The sequence below is a fragment of the Mobula birostris genome, chromosome 10 (genome assembly GCF_030028105.1).
Source record: "Mobula birostris isolate sMobBir1 chromosome 10, sMobBir1.hap1, whole genome shotgun sequence".
In the NCBI taxonomy this organism is placed as follows: Eukaryota; Metazoa; Chordata; class Chondrichthyes; order Myliobatiformes; family Myliobatidae; genus Mobula; species Mobula birostris.
Genome location: NC_092379.1, coordinates 126,744,521 through 126,759,349, shown reverse-complemented (window position 1 = coordinate 126,759,349; position 14,829 = coordinate 126,744,521). Strand labels below are relative to the sequence as shown.

At 42.0% G+C, this 14,829-nt stretch overlaps 1 protein-coding gene across 1 annotated transcript in view; it reads left to right on the top strand.

Annotated features, from left to right (window-relative positions):
- Positions 1–14,829, top strand: part of nalf2 (NALCN channel auxiliary factor 2) — a 479,744-nt gene that overhangs the window by 425,561 nt on the left and 39,354 nt on the right. Inside the window, exon 2 of the mRNA XM_072269771.1 lies at positions 11,340–11,511. Coding sequence (XP_072125872.1) covers positions 11,340–11,511 — 172 coding nt within the window. The remainder of the gene's footprint in view (positions 1–11,339; positions 11,512–14,829) is intronic.

Genomic DNA, 14,829 nt, shown 5'->3' with positions numbered 1-14,829 from the left:
TTTTATATTTGTTCAATAAATTATTTTTACATTTTTTTAAACTTGTTAAGTGTGGTGCATGGTTTTAAATTCTCACTACAACTATTTCATAGATTCACCCCTCCGACTGAAATACAATGATTTTTTACATTTGTTCTTATCCTTTGTTTTTGAAATATACATGTCTCTCTCAAATCATTAGATTAGATTATGAGAACACTCAGTCCTCTTTTATTGTCATTTAGAAATGCATACATGCATTAAGAAATGATACAATGTTTCTCCGGAGTGATATCACAGAAAACAGGACAAACCAAAGACAGAACCACGTAATTATAACATCTAGTTACAGCAGTGCAAAGCAATACCATAATTTGATGAAGAACAAACCATAGGCACGGTAAAAAATGTCTCAAAAGTCCCCGAGTCCCCGATAGCAGCGGCAAAAGGGAGAAACTCCCTGCCATAAACCTCCAGGCACCGTCAACTTGCCGATGCCTTGGAAGCAGCTGACCACAGCCGACACTGAGTCCATCCGTCCAAAAACTTCGAGCCTCCGACCAGCCCCTCCAATACAGCCCCCCGAGCGCCATTCTCTGCCGAGCGCCTTCGACCTCGCCCCGGCCGCTGAAACAAAGCAAAGCCGAGGATTTTGGGGCCTTCTGCTCCAGAGATTCCGGTTACCACACAGTAACAGTGGCAGCAAAGCAGGCATTTCAGAAGTTTTCCAGATGTTCCTCCGTACTCTCACGTCCACCTCCATCAAATCAGAATTGTGCACGGTCCCCTACTTGACATAACAGATATTCAACACCAGAGAGGCCGCACACGCTGCTGTCGTGTCGCCATCTTCTCCTTCGAAATCATGTTGACTTTCTCTCATTTTAAACAAGTGTATAAGATGATGAGAGGCTTTGATTGTGTGGATAGCCAGAGGCTTTTTCCCAGGGCTGAAATGGCTAACATGAGGGGACATAGTTTTAAGGTGCTTAGAAGCAGGTACAAAGGGGATGTCAGAAGTAAGTTTTTCCAGACAGAGAGTGGTGGGTGCATGGAATGCACTACTAGTGATGTTGGTAGGTCTTTTAAGAGACTCTTAGATAGGTACATGGAGCTTAGAAAAATAGAGGGCTATGCAATATGGAAATTCTATGCAGTTTCTGGAGTAGGTTACGTGGTCAGCACAGCATTGTAGGCTGAAGGGCCTTCAATTTGCTGTAGATTTCTTTGTTCTATGTTCTATACCAGTTTAGCCTTGGAACATAGACTGTTCCATGTAGCCAACAAACAGGCAGGCATAGCTGGGACCCATGCAAGTGCCCCTTTTGTTTGAAGGAAGTGGGAGGAGCTGAAGGAGAAATTATTAAGAATGAGGACAAGATGGGGGAGAGCGGTGGTGGGGGGGAACTGGTTGGATCTGGTGTCCAGAAAGAATCGTAGAGGTTTGAGGCCTTCCTGGTGTGGGATGAAGGTATATAGGGACTGGACATCCAATTTGGAAATAAGATGATCGGAGCCAGGGAACTTGAAACCATTGAAAAGATCAAGAATGTGTGAAGTGTCACGGATTAGGTAGGAAGGGACTGAACCAAGGCAGGATAAAACTGAGTCAAGGTATGCAGAGATAAGTTCAGTGGGACAGGGAAAAGCAGAAACAATAGGTCTACCTGGACAGACAAGTTTGTGAATCTTGGGTAGGAGGTAAATGAAGGGCACTTCATCTTTTTTTCCAGTCTTGGTGAAGGGTCTCAGCCCAAAAAGTTCACAGTACTATTTCATACATGCTGGCTGGCCTGCTGAGTTCCTCCAGCACTTCATCTGTGTTGTCTGGATTTGCAGATTTCTCTCATTTGGCTTAGATTCATTTTCTTGCAGACATTCACAGTACAACAAAGGAATACAACTGAATCAATGAAAAACTGGACATAAAGACGGACAAACCACCAATGTGCAAAAGAAGACTAATTGTGCAATCTGTTATACATAAATTAGGCAAGGCAGTGAAGAGAGAAAGAAAAGAATGGCCAAAATAAGACAATAGTGTAAAAGGAACTTCAGCAATGTGTCCATGGTAGTGCAATGGGAGTCTGTAGTGTTCCATTGCTGAGGTAGGATTAGAGTTGTGCAGGTCATTTCAAGAACCTCATGGTTGTTGGCAAGCAGCTGTTATTGAACCTGGTGATGTGGGACTTCAGGCTTCTTCACCACTTGCCTGACAGCAGCAGCAAGGTGGAGGTATGTCCCAGGTAGAGGGGTTCCTTGTTGAATTAGTTGTTACTTCAAAGTGCTGGTAATTTCTGTCATCCCACAGTATATATGGCTATCTCAGGTATGTTTGTTTCATACTGTCCACTGATCCCTCAGTTAACAGTAGGGGCCATGTCATTAAAAAAATCTGGGAACTCCTGTACTAATCCATTAAATTGGCTTAAATATGAGTAGTAAATCATAAACACAAGCGATTCTGCAGATGCTGTAAATCTTCAGCAACACACACAAAATGTTGGCAGAATTCAGCAAGTCAGGCAGCATCTATGGAGGGAATAAATAATCTTATTGAAAGATTGGATTCAGGCCAAAAAGGCAACTGTTTATTCCCCTCCATAGATGTTGTCTGACTTGCTAAGTTCCTCCAGCATTCTATTTGTGTTGATAAGTGAGCCATAATTTTTCTGAATCAATAACACAATGTATTCAGTTTTTCACAAATTTCCAGAAGTAAATTACATATAGATTATGACATGTTTTTTGCTGCACCACTGACCAACAAAACAGATGTTTGTATGTTATCTTGGCAACTGAAACAGACTAATTATCAGGTGAATAATTTAAATTGCAGATTTATAAATGGCATAAGCAGGTTTAATTGTGGAATGGAAATATGTAATTACACCAACTGCTTGTGTTCACAGTTCAAAGCAAATTTACTATCAAAGTACATGTATATCACAATATACTACCTTGAGATTCATTTTCTTACAGGCATCAAGAAAAACAGAGAAATACAATAGAATCAATGAAAAACTGAAGACAAAAACTGACAAACAACCAATATGCAATATGCAAATGTATATAACTACACACATACATGGTAGTGTAATGGTTAACACAATGTTTTACAGTACAGGCGACTTGGATTCAATTCCTGCTGCTGCCTGTAATGAGTTTGTGTGTTCTCCCTGTCACTGCTTTGCTTTCCTCCGGGTGCTCCAGGTTCCTCCCACAATCCATTGACCTACCAGTTGGTAGGTTAGTTGGTCATTGTAAATTGTCCCTTGATTGGCTAGGAGTAAATTAGGGCATACAAGGAAGCAAAAATTAGTGGGAAGACAGGATTGGGAAGTTTTTAAAAGCTTACAAAAGGAAACTAAGAAGGTCATTAAGAGGGAAAAGATTAACTATGAAAGGAAGCTAGCAAATAATATCAAAGAGGATACTAAAAGCTTTTTCAAGTATATAAAGAGTAAAGGACAGGTGAGAGTAGATATAGGACCAATAGAAAATGATGCTGGAGAAATTGTAATGGGAGATAAGGAGATGGCAGAGAAACTGAACGAGTATTTTGCATCAGTCTTCACTGAGGAAGACATCGGCAGTATACCGGACACTCAAGGGTGGCAGGGAAGAGAAGTGTGCACAGTCACAATTACGACAGAGAAAGTACTCCAGAAGCTGAATAGTCTAAAGGTAGATAAATCTCCCAGACCAGATGGAATACACTCTCGTGTTCTGAAGGAAGTAGCTGTGGAGATTGCGGAGGCATTAGCGATGACCTTTCAAAAGTCGATAGATTCTGGCATGGTTCCAGAGGACTGGAAGATTGCAAATGTCACTCCGCTATTTAAAAAGGGGGTAAGGAAGCAAAAAAGGGAATGATAGACCTGTTAGCTTGACATCGGTGGTTGGGAAGATGTTGGAGTCAATTGTCAAGGATGAGATTACAGAGTGCCTGGAGGCATATGACAAAATAGGCAGAACTCAGCATGGATTCCTTAAAGGAAAATCCTGCCTGACAAACCTATTACAATTTTTTAAGGAAATTACAAGTAGCTTAGACAAGGGAGATGCAGTGGATGTTGTATATTTGGATTTTCAGAAGGCCTTTGACAAGGTGCCACACATGAGGCTGCTTAACAAGATAAGAGCCCATGGAATTATGGGAAAGTTACATACGTGGATAGAGTGTTGGCTGATTGGCAAGAAACAGAGAGTGGGAATAAAGGGATCCTATTCTGGTTGGCTGATGGTTACCAGTGGTTTTCCACAGGGGTCCATGTTGGGGCTGCTTCTTTCTGCATTGTACATCAATGATTTGGATTATGGAATAGATAGCTTTGTGGCTAAGTTTGCTGATGATACGAAGATAGGTGGAGGGGCCGGTAGTGCTGAGGAAACAGAGAATCTGCAGAGAGACTTGGATAAATTGGAAGAATGGGCAAAGAAGTGGCAAATGAAATACAATGTTGGAAAGTGTATGGTTATGCACTTTGGCAGAAGAAATAAACGGGCAGACTATTATTTAAATGGGGAAAAAATTCAAAGTTCAGAGCTGCAACGGGACTTGGGAGTCCTAGTACAGGATACCCTTAAGGTTAACCTCCAGGTTGAGTCAGTGGTGAAGAAGGCGAATGCAATGTTGGCATTCATTTCTAGAGGAATAGAGTATAGGAGCAGGGATGTGATGTTGAAGCTCTATAAGGAGCTGGTGAGACCTCACTTGGAGTACTGTGGGCAGTTTTGGTTTCCTTATTTAAGAAAGGATGTGCTGACGTTGGAAAGGGTACAGAGAAGATTCACTAGAATGATTCCGGGAAAGAGTGGGTTAACATATGAGGAACGTTTGTCCGCCCTTGGACTGTATTCCTTGGAGTGTAAAAGAATGAGGGGAGACCTCAAAGAAACATTTTGAATGTTGAAAGGCATGGACAGAGTGAATGTGGTAAAGTTGTTTCCCATGATGGGGGAGTCTAGTACGAGAGGGCGTGACTTAAGGATTGAAGGGCGCCCATTCAGAACAGAAATGCGAAGAAATTTTTTTAGTCAGAGGGTGGTGAATCTATGGAATTTGTTGCCACAGACAGCAGTGGAGGCCAAGTCATTGGGTGTATTTAAGGCAGAGATTGATAGGTATCTGAATAGCCAGGGCATCAAAGGTTATGGTGAGAAGGCGGGGGAGTGGGATTAAATGGGAGAATGGACCAGCTCATGATAAAATGGCGGAGCAGACTCGATGGGCCGAATGGCCGACTTCTGCTCCTTTGTCTTATGGTCTTATGGTCTAAATGGGGCACTGCTGGGCAGTGTGGCTCGAAGGGCCAGAATGACCTATTCTGTGCTGTATCTCAATGAGTAATAAACAAACACATGAAGAAATAGAAATAATACTGAGAACATGCAGAGTCCTTGAAACTGAGTCCAGAGCTTGTGTCTTCTTTCTGTGATTTTAGATGGTTCATGGCGGCTTAGCAATTAAGTCTCTCAACCAGCAACCAGACTTTTGAACTACTGATCGAGGCACACGTTCAAATCCTACTATTAGAGCTGGGGATTTAAATTCAAGTAATTAAATAAATCTGGAATTTAATAGCAAATCCCTGTTTTGGTAACAGAATACACAAAATTACTGCTTTGTCTAGAGAAAACACGTCTGATTCACTGATGTCAGTCTGGAAAAGAAATCTGCCGTTCATTCCTTGTCTAACTTCTATGTGACTCCCAATGGCCTCATCATTTTAGGGACAATTACGGATGAACAACAAATGGTGGAATTGATTACAATATTCACATCCTGTGAACAATTGCATCTATGAAAAAGACATTACTTTTATTTCCATACTTAAGTGACATTTGAACCATTTGCAAAGAAGCCCAATTTGTAACTTTGTGATCACCCATGTCCATCACTCTGCTAAAGTCAAAGGATCAACCCTTGTGCAATGAGGAATGTAGAAGAGCATGCCAGGAGCTGGGGTGGGTATAGGTAAAGTTGAGGTGCCAGCTTGGTGAAGCAGTGGCACTGGTTTGCACCACATCAAACAGTGAGTTTAGTTGTCAGTAGACCATGCTAAACGATCACAAAACATGTAAATGTAATCAAATCTCTGCAGTTCTAGAACATTCAGTAATGAATAGTGGCAGTCAAATGAACAGCTGAGATGGTGGGGTCTCCCATAACATCACCAGCTTCAATGAGACACAGCTGAAGCAATTGTGCCTCAGAAGTGATAAGGAGCTGACCCAGTCCTGCCCCTTAAACATCGCTAAAGCCAGCCCTTGCCTAGTTCAATTGACAGTGCTAGAAACAGCAAAGGCTGTGATTCCTGGCAAAAATCCCAGCTTCTGTGTGATCTGCACTACTAGCCAAGGAATTATGCTTCAGTTACAAAATTGGAATCTATCCAGCAATATGGAGAATTGCACCAGTTTGTCTCATTCAAGGGGAGGGCAATTCCAATCCATCTCATTACCAGCCCATTAGTCAATCATCAGTAGCATGATGGAAGATGCTGCCAACAACATGATAAAACCTGTTCAATACAAAAGCTGCACAGAACGTATAGAAAGAGGTCCTTTATCCCACGATGATATTAATCCAATTTATCTCATCTGTCTGCACATGGTCTATATCTCCGCATTCCTGCCCATTCAAGGAGTGTCTGATAGCTCTGAGTCTGTATTCACTGGAATTTAGAAGAGCGAGCTGAGGGGAATCTCATTGAAACCTACAGAACATTGAAAGGCCTAGGTAGAGTTGGTATGGAGAGGATGTTTCTGATAGTAGGGGAGTCTGGGACCAGAGGGCACAGACCCAGAATACAAAAACTCCATTTAGAACGCAGATGAAGAGGAAGTTCTTTAGCCAGAGGATGATGAATCTGTGGAACTCATTGCCATAGATGGCTATGAAGGTCAAGTGAATGGGTGTATTTAAAGAAGAGGTTGATAGGTTCTTGATTAGTGAGGACGTCAAAGGTTACGAGAAGAATGAAGTTGAGAGGAGCAGTAAATTAGGCATGATAGAATGCTGGGGTAGACTTAATGAGTCGAATAATGACCTAATTTACTGCTATGTTTTATGGTCTTATGTTCTTATGGTTCATGTTCCTGTCTGAATGCTTTTTAAGCATTCCAATCATCTCTGCTTCTGCCACCTCCCCGGCACTGCAATTACCATTCTCTGTGCAAAAAACTTGCCTTGCACATCTTTAAAACTTCTCCCCCTTTCACATTAAACCTTTGCCCACTAGTATTTGATAGTCCTACCCTAAAAAAGACTCTACCTACCCATTCTACAGTGTGCCGCTCTTAAACTTCTGCCAGGTTGACCCTCAGCCCCCAGTGCTCCAGGTCCGGAAAGGAAGCAACTGAAGAAAATGGCTCACCATCATCTCTCAGGCATAATTCGAGACTGTGAATAAATGTTAGCAGCCAGAAGAACTAGAAACATAAGAGCAAAAGAAAGGGAAGCAGGATGGAGCTTTTACCTCAGTGCCACTTTCCTGTCTTAGCTTATACTCTTTAATGATAACTTCTAAATTTCAATTTCATACTTGAACTGAGTGTCCAGAGCACGACTGGGGAGAAAACTCCGAAGATTCCTTTGAAATTGTTGGGTGAAGTAATTTCTTCTCATCCCACTGTCTTGAAAGGTGGATTCCTTATTCCAGAATGTTACCCCTGCTCCGAGATATTTTAGCCAGGGAACATCAATTTCATGCTGTCATGTTCCAAGTCATAATGTGCTTCTCTCTTACTCCCTTAAATACACAAAAGTATGTCACCTTTATTACCTCTGCTTTATATGACAAAACTGCCATTGCAGGTTTTTAGAACTCTGATTATACCACATTTACAATATTTTGTTCAGTTCCGGTCACCTCATTTTTGGAAGGATGTGGAAACTGTATAGAGAGTGCAGAGGAGATTTACCAGGATACTGCCTGGACTAGAGAGCACGTTGAATGAGGAAAGGTTGAGCAAGCTAGCCTTTCTCCTCCGGAGTGAAGCTGGATGTGGGATGGTATGTTAGAGATGTAAAAGATGATGAGGCCTAGATGGAGTGGGCAGCCAGCACCTTTATCCCAGGGTGAAAATGGTTAAATGAGAGGATGTTTACTCTCTCTTTTGCATGTATATCCTTAAGAAGGGATACCAAAACTGTAAACAATATTCCGGATGTAAATTCAACAGGGCTTTCTCTAATTGGAGCAGGATGCCTCAACTCCTACACTCGAGTCTTCCTGTAAAAAAGGCCAATATACCATTTCCTTTCCTAATAACTCTCAGTACTTGAATGGCAACTTTCAACAATTCAAGTACAATTAATTACCTCTGAACACCGCCTTTCAATCTCTCATCACTTAAAATATACACCACCTTTTTATGTTATCTGCCAAAGTGGAAGACCTTAAATTTTTCCACATGATAGTTAGCTGCTGCAGCTTTGCTTTTCCCTTAACCTGTCTTTATCCTCCTGTCTCCATCCTTTTGGGCCCTCTTTAAAGGCTGCCTTTGCATCATCAGCAAGCCTGCAAAAACTATTGTTAAACTTGTCATCCAAGGTATTGCTATAGATGGTGAGCAGGTTGGGCCCCATCCTCATTCCCTATGATATTCCTATTAGTGATAGCCATCCACCCCAACATTTTCTACTCCTCTTTTCCTGTCCTTTAACCAATCCTCTGTCCAGCTCAATATATTACCCACAATACTGCATGCTCTAATTTACATTAATAATCTTTTTTGCACTAAGCAATAACAACTTCAAAGACAGGTTTTTTTTATATTTAGAGATGCAGTACAGTAACAGGTCCAACAAACCCATGCGACCCAATTATACCCACGTGACCCAATTAACCTACTAACCCTTTGAATGCATATATCTTTGGAATGCAGGAGGAAATTTACATGATCATGGGAAGATTGTGCCGCCCTCAAGTTAAATTAATCGAATATGATTTCCCATTCAGAAATCCATGTTGACCCTGCCAGATCTTATCCTCATTTTCAAGGTGCCCTGTTAACATTTCCATAATATCAATTCCAACCAGGGAACACACACCAGTTCTCATAGAGGGATCAGAAGTGGAGTGGATGAGCAATTTAAAGTTCCTAGGTGTCAAGATCTCTGAGGATCTACCCAGGGCCCAACATAACAATGCAGCTATAGAGAAGGCATGGCAGTGGCTATGTTTCATTAGGAGTTTGAGGGGATTTGGTATGTCACCAAAGGCACTCGCAAATTTCTACTGACGTACCGCGGAGAGCATTCTAATTGACTGCATCACCGTCTGGTATGGGGGTGGTGGTGTGGTACTGCACAGACAGGATCAAAGTCAGCTGCAGAGAGCTGTAAGTTAGTCAGCTCGTCATGGGCACTAGCCCCTGTAGTATCCAGGATATCTTCAAGGTGCAATCCCTCAAAAAGGACCCCCAGCACCCAGGATATGCCCTGTTCTCAATGCTACCATCAGGAAGGAGGTGCAGAGGCCTGAAGGCACACACTCAATGATTCAGGAACAGCTTCTTCCCCTCTGACATCCGATTTGTGAATGGACACTGAACCATGAACAATATCTCAATACACTTTTTTTATTTTTGCACTACTTATTTAACTGTTGTTTGTCCATCATCGTCGTCGATGAAGACCTTGACACCATTATGATGATGATGGTGTCCAGACTAGCGCATGATTTGGATTTAAGTGAGGGAGAGTTGCGCAGCATCAGCCTCACTCTCTCTTCCCAATTCCCATCTGGATCCAGTGGCAAGACAGAGTCGAGACGACTGGAGATGGGACTAGGCGCAATGGATGACCAGGACGTCTTCTGTGTCTTGTCCTGCTCTACGCGTTCCACAACGCTTGCAGAGACCACCTTCTTGACCGTTGGACCTTCCACTGGTCTCATCCGCTCAGTCCACCGGAGTCTGTCTTCACATGCTGGGATAGACAACTCCCTATCTCACAGAGGGTTTGAGACCCATCGGCTACCCTCACCTGGTTTAGCCGGCTTGTCGAAGCCGTTGCCCGGGGTGTGGCCGCTGTCGCGTGCAAACAGCTACGGGGAGCCACAGGTGAGAGCTGAGTGCCAGGTGGGGACCAAAGGTGGCCTAACCGCCCTGAAAAGGACATGACATGTTCCCTCACCAGAGGTGCTACCCCTCCCTGACACCCCATACGCTCCAACATTTAACTATTTTTTATATATATATATATATATACACACACACACGCACACACACACACACACGCACACACACACACACACGCACACACACACACACACACACACACACACATAACACTGAAATATATATATACTTACTGTAATTCACAGTTGTTTTTCTCTATTATTCTGTATTGCATTGTACTGCTGCTGCAAAGACAACAAATTTCATGACATATGCCAGTCATTTTAAACCTGATTCTGATTGTGATTTCCCATCCTACTCTCATTCCCTGATTTATCTGTCTCTCCTTCCTTAAGTAGTAGGGCTACTGTTGCTGCCTTCCACTGTCTGAGAGTTCCTATCAAACTTACCCAGCTTCAGTGTTGCTTCAATCGAATCAAAGTGTTCACCCTTCCACTTTGAAATGATTCATGAAAACCAACAAAGAGGAATGAAACACTTTAAGGAAAGGACTTCCCCAACTGAAATTTAAAAAAAAACAGTTTTGCCACACCAAAGTTCAGGCTTGTAATCCATCAATTCCAATATTATTTTTACCAAATATGATTATTCAAAAGACAGACATTAGAATGCACTTAGGTAAAAGTGAAGGAAAACTAGCTCCGTTGGGTCCAAAATTGAGCTGAATGGGCTAGTATGCTTTAGTATTCTTGGCTGTAATGTCACGCTAAAATAACTTACTTCAAGCTTTGGAGAATAAACAGCTTAAGGGCATGGGTCCTTATACCTGACCACGTGATAGTTTTATGCTTTGAAAGTGCTATCCAATATTAATACTTTAGAAGAAGTGCATGAAGCCATCCAGCCTCACGGTAGGGTAATGGTGAGCACAACGCTTTACGGTACCAGCGGCCGGGGTTCAATTCCCGCTGCTGTCTCTGAGCAGTTTGTACGTTCTCCCCATGGCCGCGTGGATTTCCTCCGGGTGCTCTGGTTTCCTCCCACATAGGTTAATTCGTCATTGTGAATTGTCCTATGATTAGCCTAGAATCAATTCAGTGGTTTCTGGGTGGCATGGCCCAAAGGGCCTATTCTGCACTGTATCACAATAAATAATGAAATAAATAAATATGCCATTAGACTTATGGACTTTTGTTAAATATGTTTTTTTTCTCTCTTTTCTGACCTCTGACCCCCCAACCCAAATATCCCCTCCTTTGATCTTTTAGGCAGTCTACAAAGCATGGCTGTGTTCGGAGTATTTCAAAGCCTCACAACTTCTGTGTCCTCGCAGGATTCCTTGTAAGCAATACTGCCTGGAAGTCCAGGCCCGATGTCCATTTATTCTACCAGACAACGATGATCTAATCTATGGCGGGTTGCCAAGCTTCATCTGCACAGGTACATATCTGACAGCAATGTGCAATAAAGGTGATATAGCTCTAACTTAGTGCTTGTAATATTTGCAAAAGTATCTTCTAAGTGCTTCAATCACTACCTCCAACGTCCCTAAGTACAGCCAGCATCTTCATATTACTCCTGCACAGAGTATTGCAGCAGATTCCTCACAGTTGATCATAACCTCCTCCCCACATGCAAAACATTCAAATGAATATTAAATCAAATGCAATGTACTTCCGATGCCTGGAATCTAAAATTACATGCTGGAAGAAATTAGCAAGTTGCTTTCTAAGTTCTTATCCTCAAGTATTTCCTTCCACAGATGCTGCCTGTCCAGATTTCTCACATTGAATCAAAGCTGAGAACTCATATTAGATTAGTCATGAATTGTACCTGTTCCTACACTCTTATTATCACCCAGCTTTCTGAAAGTAGAAATAAACACCAGAGATTATCACTCTGCAAGTCAGGCAGTATCGGTGGAAGACAGTATAGTAAATGTTTCAGATCCTCCTGGACCACTAGTCAGAATTTTCTAATGAGGATCCAGGACTTGAAATGCTAAGTGTTTCTCATACATTAGTGCTGCCTGAGCTGCTGAGGGTCTCCATCATCTTCTATTTTTACCCAGTTCCATCCTTTACCTCAGCTCATCTAGTCTGAAATTCTCATCCACATCTTCCTAACCTCTAACATCTAGACTTAACTATTCCAATACACCACTGGCTATCAATCTGGTCGCTGTAACCCTGGAATTATCCAAAAATTCTAAACACAAAAGATTGTGTAGGTACTGGAAATCCAGACCAACACACACAAAATTCTGGAGGAACTCGGCAGGCCAGGCTGCACCAATAGTGAAGAATGAAGTGCTGAGGTTTCGGGCCAAGTCTTGTTGATAGATTCCTTTTCATAGAGGCTGCCTGACCTGCTGAGTTCCTCCAGAATTTTGTGGGTGTTACTCTATTATCCAAAATTCCTTGTTTTATATCATATCTCAACCCACATTACCATTGCTCTTGTGTTCCTTATACCTCTATTCTTGCTGGTCTCCATTTATAGGCATCCATTAGTCTCGTGAGACCATGGATTTGCGCCTTGGAAGGTTTCCAGGGTGCAGGCCTGGGCAACATGGTATGGAAGACCAGCAGTTGCCCATGCTGCAAGTCTGCCCTCTCCACGACACCGATGTTGTCCAAGGGAAGGGCATTAGGACCCATGCAGCTTGGCATCAGTGTCGTTGCAGAGCAATGTGTGGTTAAGTGCCTTGCTCAAGGACACAAAACACTGCCTCAGCCAAGGCTCAAACTAGCGACCTTCAGATCGCTAGACAAACGCCTTAACCACTTGGCCACGCGCCAACACTGGTGTCCATTAGTTTAAGCAAAACTTTCATTTTAAAATTCTTGTTGCTGCTTCTGAAGGTGGCCAGAGTCTCATCCTTGTTCATTCGGTACACAACCACTTGGGATGTTGTTACTCATCCAGGTTTGACTTCTTGAGCTACCAAGTTCCTCAGCTCTGTAATTCTTTTCTAATATTTCCACATGCGACCCCCCCCCACCCACCCCACCTGGCTTTTCCCCCATTTAAAGCGCTGTTTAAAAGCTACCTCTGTAATTAATATTTTGGTCATATCTCTTTAAGTACATTATTGTCAATGTTTTTATTAAGTAATATCCTGTGAAGAACCTCAGAAAATTGTTGGTATGTTAACAATGGTATCTAAATTAAGATTATTGTTGCTGTTAACTTGAATAATTCCAGCCTACGCTGTGTTAACCCAAACAAGTGCAATTCCCAGCAAGGATCAATGGATTCTATTTTAGTTTTTCTCACTCAGTTGAAGTTATGAGTTTTAAACTTAAATATAGCACTCCAGATCTGCATTGGTTCAACCTCATTTCATGCCTTGTCTTTAAAGGTTTTTCTAAAGCAAATACGTTTAGTGAAAAGCTGTCAAGTCAATCAGAATTATCGTCACACTTAGAACATAAGACACAGAACTTACAAATAAGGAATATCTAAAGAAAATGCTGTTAATAATTCTCAACATGATCCCACATCAGATGAAAATCAAAGCAAAACTTCAAGTGATGGACGTCTAAAATACAAACAGAAAATGTTGGAAAATTCAGCAGCTCAGGCAAGAATTGAGTAAAAAGAAGCAGTTATGAAGTCAGGGTAGTGTTGTAAAGTCAGGCTGCATTGTTCGTATAGTCAGCTAGATGATATATGACCCAAATTTCACATTGGCAACCTGCCATACAGACCAAGGAGTTTAACTAACTACTTAATGGCTACATCACCTTCACCTCTAATTGACACTCTGTCGAAAAGAGAAAGTGAGTAAGTTGCAAAGAGTGTGGGATCTGACAGTGAGAGGAAATAAACAGAATGCCCATAAGAAGCTAAGATGATGTGGCCATTAAATAGGCAGCTAAGCTCCTTTGTCTGCCTGACAAGTTGCCATGTGAAACTTGGGTGATGCTGGCTGTACAAACTATAATAGTATGACCATACAGCATCATGTAGACTTCATAACGTTGTTTTGCTACAAATGTTGCCTGAGCTGCTAAATTTTCCAACACTTCCTGTTTATATTAAAAAGCTGCAATCAGGAAGAATGCATAGGAGCTTCAGGACCCACACCACCAGGTTCGGGAACAGTTATTACCCCTCAACGATCAGACTCTTGAACCAGAGGGAATAACGACACTCAACTTCACTTGCCCCGACATTGAAATGTTCCCACAACATATAGACTCACTTTCAAGAACACTGCATGCCTTGTTCTTAATATGTATTGCTTATTTGTTTTTCTTTTTGTATTTGCACTGTTTGTTATCTTTTGGACACTGGTTGAACGCCAAGATGGTGTGGTCTTTCATTGATTCTATTATGGTTATTATTTCATAATGGATTTATTGAGTATGCCCACAAGAAAATGAATCTCAGGGTTGTTTATGGTGATATATAGGTACTTCGATAGTAAATTTACTTTGAACTTGGAACTTATATATTTTAGGTGAATAAGTTCTTCACGGCCTTCCAGCTGGGTACAGGTATCGATTATGACCAACGTTTTGAGGACAAACTCTGCCATCTTCATCAGGGATGATGCCTGGGCACGTCTAGTCCAGTGGTATTTATACCTCCGTCGTCCGACCCTCCTGACTGGATAGTCCTCATCCAATCAGGTTTCCCCTCTCCCACCTTGCTTACAATAGAATTCCAGTTCTTTCTTGGAGCGCGACCTTCATCTTCATTAAATTCTTTTCCTCTAGTTTTATTTCAAAGGCTTCCTTTACCAGGTGG